Raw genomic sequence first — 11,657 nt, forward strand, 5'->3', positions numbered from 1 at the left:
TACATAAGGCCATATAGTATGACACTAAATGAAAGGATCTCAAGATATAGAAACAAAAGCCATATAATGAATGATTGTTGTCCTTAATGTACTATGTTATCTCTCATTTCTTTTGCTGTTCCTTGGTTATCTCATATTGTTATAGTATTTTACCTTCTTATCTGATATTGTATATATAAGCTTATTTGGTTATTTGAAATAGGATAGGGAAGGGGGGAAAACAAGATGAGAGGCAGGGGTGGGAGGAGTGAAATGGGGACTAAGACATGAGAAAGGGTATCGATGTTTGTGAAGTAATGCACCTTCTATCTGGGGAATATAATGTAACCCTTCTATTAATTACAATAAAAATATATGGAAAAAAAAGATGCCAAGATGGTGGTCAGGACAAGAAGGCATTACTTACACCCAGGATCCATATTTCAATACTATATAAAAATGTGTCTTTCCTCATGTAGCTTTGGGGTATGCATGTGTATGTGTATGCGTGTGTGTGCCAGTACTGGATCTTGAGCTCAGAGCCTGGGCGCTGTCCTTAAGCTTATTTGCTCAAGGTTAGTGTTCTACCATGTGAGTCATAGCCCTACTTCTGGCCTTTTTGCTGATTACAGATAGAAGTCTCATGGATTTTCCCTGTGTGACTTTGAACCACAATCCTCACATCTTAGTCTCCTAAGAAGCTAGGCTTGTGTCACTAGCACCCAGTTCCTTACGTAGATTTAAAAAATACTTCCATATCGTACAATGAGATTTATTGTGGTATTTCCATACATGTACATAAAGTATTTTGACCATAAAAAAAATGAAGAAGAAAAAAAACCAAGGGCCAGGAGTTTGGCCTACTGGTTGAGTGCTTGCCTAACATGCACGAAGACCCTGGTTGGATTTCTTGGTATCATGTACATAAAAAAAAAGCCAGAAGTGGTGCTGTGGCTCAAGTGGTAGAGCTCTAGCCTTGAGAAAGTCCAAGGACAGGGCTCAGGCTCTGAGCTCAAGCCCAGGACTGACAAAAACAAGCAAACAAACAAAAACTAAGCAGAACAATAATTATAATAAAGGTATATGAAGTTATATGATTACCACTCCTGTCTGAATAGCTGAACACCTTATTGTGATTGTGTGAGAAGACATCATGCATACAATGATGAAGAAGGCAGGTTAGGGTGACTAGAACACAGAATGAAAATGCTTGACAATCTGGTAACAAGACACCTAAATTCCTGATGGACTGGTAGTAAATACAACACATATCTACTGAACAAAGCAGTCATTTCCATCTTCGGCAAGATGGAAGAATGGAGTTCTTTCATTGTTCTGAGTTTCAGCAGTACTGAGTTTTTAAAAAAACATGAATAATTTCAACATTTTCAGATTGCAGTTGGCCATGAGTAATGGGGACCAGAAAGTAAAACTGCAGATATTGTGTCTACTGCTGAAAAAACATTGTTTTTCAAACTAGTGAGCCAATGGGATTGCAGTCAGAGTCAGGGGAGCATTTCTGGGTGTGATGACCTCAAAGTGGGGAAAGCACAGTATAAAAGGCGGAGCCAGCAGTTCTTGGGAGTTGCAAATATGTCACCTTACACCGCACAAGAGATTTGGCAGATGTGATTTAGTTAGAAACTTGTGAGGAGAAGATCCTGGATTGTCTGGGTGGGTCGTCTGTTATCAGAGGATGCTCATAAAATGGAAGGAGGAGGAGGGAAATGGGGAAAAGAACTATAAGCCAAAGAATATGGCATCTTTAGGTGTTCATAGGCAGAAGAAACTCCCCCACCTACGCACTTCTCATAGGAGGAACTACCCTTTCTGACCCTCTGGAACTGGAATATAATAAATGTGTTGTTTAATACATCTTACTTTGGGCTAATTGTTATTGTTGCAATAACAAATACATAGGGAAGGACATACATGTTTTTATTGTGTACTTACCATGTGCATCAATGTATCTCTATCATTAACCATGGTTCTGGATTACTGTGCTTTCCAAATGTGCGACAGATAATTTGTGGTGTTGTGGGGCAGGGCTGAGCAGGGAGGACCTTTTTCTCCTGGTCCCAGCACCACATGAGGGCCTTGGAGCTGCCAGGTTTGCTGTCTGGTATGGATGTCTGCACTTGGATGGTCCAGGGCAGCAGCAGTGAATCTTTGCATTGTGAGAGCTGTGGCACCAGGTTTTAAAATCCAGAGGTCAGAGGCGAGATGCTGGTGGTGTACGCCTGCCCTGTAATCCAATCTACTCAGAAGGCCAAGATGCAAAGATCAAGGTTCAAAGCCAACCTGGGCAGACTGAGAGACTATTATTTCCAGTTAAGCAGTCAAAAGCTGGAAGTGGAGCCATGGGTTAAGTGGGAGGACAGGAGCCTGAGCAGAAGAGCTAAGTGAGAGCAAAATAGCTACATGAGAACTTAATGCCCTGAGTTCAAGCCTCATTATTGGCATGCACTGCACCACACACACACACACACACACACACACACACACACACACACACACACACACAGAAGGTTTAAAATAGAAAAGCATAAGGATGAACATTAAGAAAAGAAACAAACAACCAAAAAAAACTTACTTCCAGTGGCAAAGCCCAGGCCTTACACAGGTGTTGCTCCCAACAATCTGGGATGCTTTTTCAAGTTTGCTGTGTAATATTGCAGCAGAAATCAGAGAGAAAAGTAGAAACAATGAAAGAGACGGCGAGAGACTAGATACCTGGAATGCTGGGCCCTTGATTTCCTTCCTGAACAGTGCTCCCCTGACACTATGCTAGCCTGATGATATGCAACCCTCATCTCCCACCCACTATATGTCTTTAGTCCAAATTCAGGCCACCCAGGAATTGCAGTCCACCAGGGAATGGAGTTCAATGCTATAGCCAGTAAGAAGGGCCTTTGAGGGACAGTGGACAAGTCCTATCCCTAAAAACCACTGGTCGTGGTTCTTAGGCCATGTACTAGTGCAGATAATAAAGGAAGGACAGCAGATGAGATTCAGAAGGTCACTTCAAGCAAGATGGCTGCTCACAGTGAGAGAAGTAGAAAGAGCAAAACCAGCCCTCTGGAATACAACACAAAAGGGAAATAGGACAAATCCTCCTGTAAGCCCACATAGACACAGCCATTGCTGAAGCCCTGGGAACAACTTTGAAAGTCAGAAGGCTTATTGGAGAGGGGGGGCACTTCCCAGGACAGCACAAGGCTGGACCTCGCAGGCCTGGGCAGCTTCAGGGGGGTATTTAAACAATCCCCAAACCAAGTCAATCCCCAGGGAGGTGAGCACTGCACACCCACAAGCCTTCATCTGATCCTGGACCCTGCTGCCTGGCTCAGTGATATTCATTCTGCATTCATTTACATCCACTATTTGCTCATTAAAAATGTTCCATTAAATGATCCTTTAAAAATATCACGTAGGACTAGTGTTATGTTATAGTCATTAAAGTCTTATAATCATCTTACCTTGATGACTGACATTTTTGGTGCTCCCTTAAAGTTTGTACCCAAACCCTCTGGGGTCCTGGGCCAGACAAGCAAGCCCTCCCAATGGGAGCAGAGTTATAGGAGTTAGGTTAGACTCAGGTTCTGGGAACCGATACCCAGCCCATGTGGGTGTCTTCGTAAGAAGGTGTGAAGACAGGAATCAGGAACCGCTCCGTTGCAGCCCATATTGAAGTGATTCATTGTATGCACATGTGCATGAGCATGCACAACCATGGTTTCTCTCTTGGGGGAAAGCATCAGATCTCCAGTCTGTACACCCACTTCTCATTGTCTCTAGCCATCTCTCTGCTTATGCCAATCCAAGACACCACCATCCTTCACCCCAAGGGCCTGAAATGGTTCCTGTGGGCAGGATCTCTTATCCAAACTACAGCCAGTGTGGTCGACAGTGGTGAGACTTGGTTGGGGTCCTGGCACAATTATTGCTTTTGACATGGGCTGGTTGTTTTTCTCCTAACATCATTGGCTCTGCCAGATGCACACCAGTGGGATGTTTATGTTGACCTAGTAATTTCATACAGAGAAAGAGAGAAGCCGGAGGAAAACATGCCCAAAGAGATTGAATCCTGCCCACTGACTCAGTCTTTCTGCCATACTGCTTAGTTCCCAGCATGGGAAAAGTATGTGTCTTCTCTCCTACTGCTTCACAACAAATACCCCAGTTTTCATCTCTGTCCTTGCTCACTGCTAGGGCTGGTTTGGAGGATGTCTAGAACTTTCTCTTGGAAATATAGATTGTTCTATATTCCTTACCATGGCGTCCTGGGAAGTGCTTCCTACAAGCAGGAAGCCCAAACACCTGTGGCCTTTTGTGAAGTCTGTCAAGTGCTGCCTTAGAATCAGGCAGTGGGATTTATGTATTATGACCCCAGGCCCCTGATCACCCCCAATTGAAGCTCCGAATGCCCCCAGACCTTCTGTTCCATGGAAGTTGTTTCCAAGACCTCACAGTAGTCTAAAATCCAGGTTATAAGGCCTGTGTGGGAAGCAGGGACCCCAGTCACAATGCTCTTACCCCACCTATGCATAAAATCAGATTTGGAGGTGCAAGCCTTTGTAAATGTCAAACCACTGAGTGTTAGGGACACACAAACAGACGTTACCAGAATGCCTCATGAGGCAGAGCTACCTTCTCCTTCTTGGCGGCCTCCATCCTGGCTCTGTCATCCAGCATCTGCACAGCTGCCAGCCCCGGTGAGCTGGGTCCCCTTAGCGTTCCCCACCAGGTTCCCAGGCTTCTCCCCGGCAGGGGTCACAATCAGTGCCAGGCCGCTGGGAGACTGCAGTCCACCTCAAGCTGGTTTGGGGTTTGCGATTCAATCACAGTTTCCTCCTTTTCATTGTTCTTTTCCAGACCTTTCCCCACCTAAGCCTCATCAGAGTGTTCTCTGGTGAGGGCCATGGCCCCAGAAGGTGTTCTCTGTGCTGGCTGATTTTCTCTGCAGCTGTGCTGAGCTGTTAGGACTCCTTGTCCTCCAGACACACTCAGCAGAAAAGGTGTCACTCTTCAGTAGCTTGAGGACAACTTCTGAGTAATGAGGTTACAGGTGACGGTGTCCCTCACGCCCAGTCAGCTTCCCTGGGTCAATCCCCTTGTACACTTCCTGTTCTGGCCAGGTGTAGAGCAGGGACTCTCCTGCCAGGGCCTCTGTGCTCCTGAGAGGGCCTGTGGTTGCCATAGTGACCATCTTGTCATTAGAGCTACCATGCAGAAAACTGGAACTGATGGCCAAAGGCCTCCATCCCCATCACCCTGGTGACCGTTTCGTCACCTTGTCACCACAGTGACCGCCAGCCTGGTAAGAGGCTGCCACCTGCTCCGTTCCCAGGCCAGTGTCTCAAGATCTCCCCAGGTGCAAAGGCCTCCGTGTCTGGGAAGCAGAAGCAGCAGCTACCTTGGCTACCAGCACTGATTGGTGTGCTGGGGCTACCATAGAGCTTCTTGCTGTCTTCCCTGCTCCCTGTCCTGAAACCTGAACCAGAATAATGGGTCTGGCCCAGCTGAGCTCACCAGTGCCACAGCAGAGGCCTGCAGGAACTGTGTGTTCCTCTTGCCCGCTCAGAATCCTCAGATCAGGAGCACACTTTCCCTTGTGAGTCCATGCAATGGGAAGACCTGGTGGAAAGAGTGGAGGCCAGAGTGCAGCCACCTCGGTGTTCAATATGGAGCATAATGCAAGGCTTCTGGCCTAGGATTCGGAGTTCTGGTGTGTATTCCACACTTAAAGAGTACTTCTCAATTAGAACTGGCTCTTTCATAAGCACTCCATGTCCTGGATACTTACAGTATTGGTTGATGTGGATACAGAGCAAGGAGGGATCAGGACCAAGCCCTAATTCACTGCCTTTCTGAGGCCCAGGGGTGGGAGTGAGGAGAGGGAGAGATTTCTCCAGATGGGTGTTCTGTGTCTTGAAAATCAATCTCCTATTAATAGTCACAGAGACAGTTTGGGCTTTTCACTATCACTAGGAAGGCTACAACAGAAATATGTTGTGGAAAAAAGGCTTGTCTTTTCTATCAAAGTGGGTCAGAGGGCTTCCTTTCTGTTGTGAGACAGGCTGTTATAAAGGCATTAAATTTTAGTTACTTCCTGTTCCTGTCAAGACATCCTGTTACACGCTCATTAAGTTTATGTCCTTTTTCTGTTAATTAAGCCACATTCTGAAAAAAAAATTACTCTCTTTAAGCTAGCCAGTCTCCAGCATACTGTGAACCTGAGCTCAGTCGATGTGAACAGAGGGGTGGGGCATTGGGGATAAATAGGGACAAAGCCCACTTTCGTTGTGTGCTTGCTTGCCAGGATTTGGGCCAAGGGTGTACTCTTCTGCACCGAAATAAATTTTGCCTTGCTGGGACTGTTTTTGTGTCTTCAGTGGTGACTTGTGTTTATAATAATGTCCACCTGTAAACGAACATGTTCAAGTGATTTTCTCAATGGTTCCTAGATGCTAGTTCAAATGTCATAGACATTTGACATTTTGCCAGAGAGGAGTACATTTTCTTCACAAATGGCTTTACCAATTTCCTTTCTTTCTTCCTTTCTCCCTCCCTCCCACCCCTATGTCTCTGCCCCCTCTCTTTCTTTCTTTTGCTCAAGACTAGCACTCTACCATTTGAGCCATAGCTCTACTTCCAGCTTTTTAGTGGTGAACTGAAGACGTCTCAAGGACTTTCCTATGCAGGCTGGCTTGGAACCACAATCCTCAGATCTCAGCGTCCTGAGCATTTGGATTACACGTATAGGACAAAAGTGTTTGGATTTTTTTACTCAAGGCTGGTGCTCTACTACTTTAGCCACAACTTCAGTTCTAGCTTTTTGCTGGTTAATTGGAGATAAGTGTCTCTCAGATTTGTCTGTCTGGGCTGGCTTTGAACCATGATTTTCAGACATTAGCCTCTTGAGTAATTAGGATTATAGATATGAGACACTGGGAATCTGCTTTGTTCTTTTTTTTTTTCCCCCAGAGCCGGGGACCGAACTCAGGGCCTTGCACTTGCCAGGCAAGGGTTCTTCCACTGAGCTAAATCCCCAACCCCTCTGTTTTGTTCTTGTAACTCCATGTTGCTCCTCTCTCAGTCCAATCTTTTTATGTATCCAAAAGACCTTATATGAAGGACCTGTCCCACCTCTCAGCCCATTCTTTCTATGTATCCAAAGATAGAATATGAAGGATTGACCCCCCACATACACACCCTGTTTTCCTAGGTGCATACAGATACCAGGCAGGCAGTAAGTGCTGACTGCTTGACTCCAGCAGAGTAATACATCTAAGCCCAGCTGTAAACATTCCACCATGGGCCCAACGGAGAAGCCCCACCTCCTTTGACCTAGTGGCTTTTGCATTAACCTCTGCCTCCCTGCTCAGACCCCCCAAAAACCCAGCGCTTTCTCCATCTCAGATACACAGTCTCCAAGACCTGAGTCCCTCGCTCTTGCTCTGTCTCAATAAACATTCCTTGCCTGTGGAAGATTGAGTTTGGCCTGTTTCCTTCCTTTCTCCTCCATTTTCCTAACACTAGCACCCAGTTTAAGTCTGTGCTTACTTATTTTGGGGCTTCATGTCTTGAAAGCATTTTCTACTCCCTAAAGTGTAAACATTGTTAAAAATGTTTTTACATTTCCTTCTGAAATTAAAAATAATTCCTCTCTCCACCATCTTAGAACCTGTGGGAACAGGATTTCTAAAAGGCAAAATGTCTGGAAAGCTGCAGTGCAAGACCATAAGTGCTAGCTATAAGTGAGGTCCCTGGAACCAAAGAAAGCATGACGCTCTCTTTAGAATTGAAAATGTTTAGGAAGATAGTGGCTACCTTAGTAACTGCAAGAGGAATGGGGCCTTTCCTGGCATGGGACTCTGAGGCCATTGCTCATGACTGGGAAAAGCAGGAAGTGACCACCGGGACCAGGATCATGGCTGTGCAATTTGATGGGGTTGTGGTTCTGGGGGTGGACTCCAGAACAACCACTGGGTCCTCTATCACCAACCAAGTGACGGACAAGTTGACCCCTATTCATGACCAAATTTTCTGCTGTTGCTCAAACTCAGCAGCTGATACCCAAGCAGTAGCGAATGCTGTCACTTACCAGCTTGGTTTCCACAGCATTGAACTTAATGAGCCTCCAGTGGTTCACACAGCATCTAGTCTCTTTAAGGAGCTATATTACTGATCCTGAGAAGACTGGATGGCAGGAATCATCATTGCAAGTTGGGACCCTCAAGCAAAAGAGCAGGTGTACTCAGTTCCTATGGAAGGTACGATGGTGGGGCAGTCCTTTGCCATTGGAGGCTCTGGGAACTCGTATATCTATGGCTATGTGGATGCTACCTACCGGGAAGGTGTGACCAAGGAGGAATGTCTGCAGTTCACTGCTAACGCTCTTGCTTTGGCCATGGAATGGGATAGCTCCAGTGGAGATGTGATCACCTGGAAGCTAGTGAAGAATCAGGAGTAGCAGGTCCTTTTGGGAGACAAAATACCTAAATTCACCATTGCCACTTTATTTCCTCCTGGGATTCTGAGAGTCTAGAATATAATGAGACAACTCTCCCCGATAATAATAGAAAATTTCAGAAACAGTTTGTCAAAAAGAAAAAAAAATGGAAGGTGTTTATGCCAGAGGTGATATCAGTTTCTACTTGCTATACATGCAGATGTTTGCAGCTGGACTTAGATGTATTACTCTGCTGGAGTCAAGCAGTCAGCATTTACTGCCTGCCTTGGTATACATGCTAATGTATACCAAGTAAAAAATAATACAGTGACTCCTGGTTGCAAATTGAACAAAACCACAATAATCTGGGGAAAGGTAACTCATGGAAACAATGGCAGGGTTCATGCCAAATTCTAAAGCAACCTTCCTGCGAAGGTCATTTCACACAGAATCTATGTGACCCTGTACCTTCCTCCCCCAGAGTTTAAACTTAAGAAAATTAATTTGTGCTTTTAAATAACAACAAAAAGACATTTAAAATATAATTTTCTTTTTCTTTTATTTTTGCCAGTCCTAGGACTTGAATTCAGGGCCTGAGCATTGCCCCTAGGCTTTCTCAAGGCCACTGTTCTACCACTTGAGCTATAGCACCACTTCCAGCTTTTTCTATGTATGTGGTAATGAGGTATCAAACTCTGGCCCTGGTACAAGCTAGGCAAGCACTCTACCACTAGGCCTAACTCCTAGCCCTAAAATATAATTTTCAACACTTTCTGGAATTGTTTGTGTTTGGTGTGCCCCTCCTCTGGTCATTCTGGAGTGTACCTCAAGTTTTCACCATTCTTCAAAATCCTTTGGTCTGCTCTCACATGTCCTGGGGCAGCTTTTGCATACAGTGTGAGGCAGGAGCTTACAGGACAAAGTATTGATTGGTTGAGGCTTCGATTAGTGCCTGGCCATCTGTCAACAGCATAGAAATGTCCCTCAATTGGCTCAGGCCTGAGCCATCACATGGTGACAGAGCAGGTTGGACCAGTGGCCCTGAAGTAGAGTTTCTTTGTAGGACTTTTTTCTCCTTGATAGTTGCCATTGCTCGTTAGGTTGTTCATTATGAGGACACAGCTCATTTTCTTGCCCTTCCTATCTTATTTTCTGCTCTCAGGTAGTGCCCAAATTCACTGTGGTACACAGGATTGCAGAACAGGAACATTGTGCTGGCTGTTCTGCCTGGTTCCTCTTTATATTCTCTGCAGACTTTCTTATATTTTCTGTCAGGGAAACCTCTCAGCCATCAAGTATTGACAGGACAAACTGTCTGCCTGAACTATCATGCATCTCAATTCAAAATTCTTGACCTTTATCCAGTGTAGCTGGCTCTCCAGCTAGAGAAGGGATGTCTCTGGGACAATCCTATCTTCTGCCACACCAATTCTCAAAGCCTCTACCTGGCTCACCTGCTTGTCTTCCCTGGCTATCATCCATTCCTGATCCTCCTCTTCTCTGACACAGCTGGCAACAAAGCTCAAATGTTTGGCGGCCAGCCATGTCTGCCCTCCCTATGGCCTGAAGAGCCCAGCAGGAGCTAGGACACTTCAGTGAGAAGGTAGGGGATGAACAGTATTCCTGGGGACTGGGTCTGCTGAGGACACTAAATTTGTACACTGGGAAGGTGGTGTAGTCCTGTAGTAGACTACTTATTGTGCCTTTATTTAGCACACATGGGTTTCATTTCCTAGCACTGTATGGATTGTCTCTTCCAACACTCTCTTATCATATGAATTATAGAGGCTTACATTGCATTTGGAGTGAAAACGCAGACTGGCAAAGGGCTATGGAAGAGGGTCCAAGGCCTGGGGACTTCCCGCCTGAACTAGGCTTTCTGGGAGTATGTTCTTTGAACAATTTTTACCCAGTGCCTTGGGGGTTCCATTGTGCAGCTGGAAGTCATGACTTATAAGCTGGCCAAGCCATATTTGTCAGCCTTGCCCAGAACCTATGGTGATGGACATTATTACTCCAGCCCTGCCTGCAGAAGGGCTCCCTCCACACCCAGGGCCCAGCACTGAAGGTGGAGTATGGACTCCAAAGCTGTACCACCCCACAGCTATGTATGCTGCATTCATAGCATTCATCACTCTGTATTTTATCCTTCACTCGAGGCTAACAGCTAACTGCTATTTCTCTCTCTCTCTCTCTCTCTCTCTCTCTCTCTCTCTTCTGTTTGCCTATTACGGGAGCTTGATGAATTCAAAATCAGGGCCTGGTACTCTGGCTCAGGTGTTTCTACTTACCACTAGCATTCCCCTACTTGAACCATGCCTCCAGTTCCAGCTTTTTGCTGATTAACTGGGAATAAGAGTCTTGAAGATTTATCTACCTGGGCTGGCTTTGAAATGTGATTCTCAGATCCCGGCCTCCTGAGTAGCTAAGATTAAAGGCATAAGACACTTGAATGTGGTCTGCTCACTTTTGTTTGTGGTGTGGCAGTACTGAATTCAAGTTGGGTGATAGTTTGGGTAACAGAATGAAAGATAAGATGAGTGAGCTTGGGAAATTTTCAATATCATGACCCAGTGAGGCTTCCTGGGGAGCACAGAGGTTGGACAAGAAGAGTGAGAAGTGGGAAGCGCTGCCTGGAGTGGAGCCAGGCTACAAATGCGTTTGTTAAGCATTTTAGGGTTCACATTTGAAACCCAACTCTGTGTCTTACTAACATTTTTCTTAACCTGGCTCTGTTTCTATGTATGTAACAAGATGCTAGTTAACAAAATTTCCCTAGCCCGTCGCTGGTGGCTCACTCCTGTAATACTCTTATTTCCAAATAACTACCAGAAAACCAGAAGTGGTGCTGTGGCTCAAGTGGCAGAGCACTAACCTTAAACTGAAGAGCTCAGGGAGGCCCGGAGTTCAAGCACCACGACCGACCAAAAAATAATATATGCTGCCTTTGTAAAGATTATAAGAAGTAGCCCATAGAAAGTGCGGGAAACCTCACAACAGCTACCATTACACCTATGCCACCCGAACAACGAAGGGTTCCAAGGCTTTTTCCTGAATGCCTCTTCCCTGCCCCTGTGGGCCCCGTGTCGGCTCAGGCAGACGGGGCTAGACTACGCGCCTGGCTGGTGAGGCTGCAGGCCGCCGGGTGGGGAGCTGCCCACGGCGGCTCCCGCGGTGAAAGGGGAGGATCCGTGGAGCAGCCCTTGAACCCCGGGGCTTGGGG

At 45.9% G+C, this 11,657-nt stretch overlaps 1 protein-coding gene and 2 pseudogenes across 1 annotated transcript in view; 2 read left to right on the top strand and 1 right to left on the bottom strand.

The window, feature by feature from the left end:
- Gck (glucokinase) overlaps positions 1-5,104 on the bottom strand; it is a 39,981-nt gene extending 34,877 nt beyond the window's left edge. The window contains exon 1 of the mRNA XM_090332266.1: positions 4,630-5,104. Coding sequence (XP_090188392.1) covers positions 4,630-4,674 — 45 coding nt within the window. The 5' untranslated portion in view covers positions 4,675-5,104. The remainder of the gene's footprint in view (positions 1-4,629) is intronic.
- Positions 5,105-7,695: 2,591 nt separating this feature from the next.
- LOC150062691 (large ribosomal subunit protein eL33-like) lies at positions 7,696-10,112 on the top strand (annotated as a pseudogene).
- On the top strand, positions 7,790-8,423 carry LOC150062692 (proteasome subunit beta type-6 pseudogene; annotated as a pseudogene).
- Positions 10,113-11,657: the final 1,545 nt, after the last annotated feature.

The sequence above is a fragment of the Megascapheus bottae genome, chromosome 5 (assembly GCF_031878675.1).
Source record: "Megascapheus bottae isolate mThoBot1 chromosome 5, mThoBot2.hap1, whole genome shotgun sequence".
NCBI classification, from domain to species: Eukaryota; Metazoa; Chordata; class Mammalia; order Rodentia; family Geomyidae; genus Megascapheus; species Megascapheus bottae.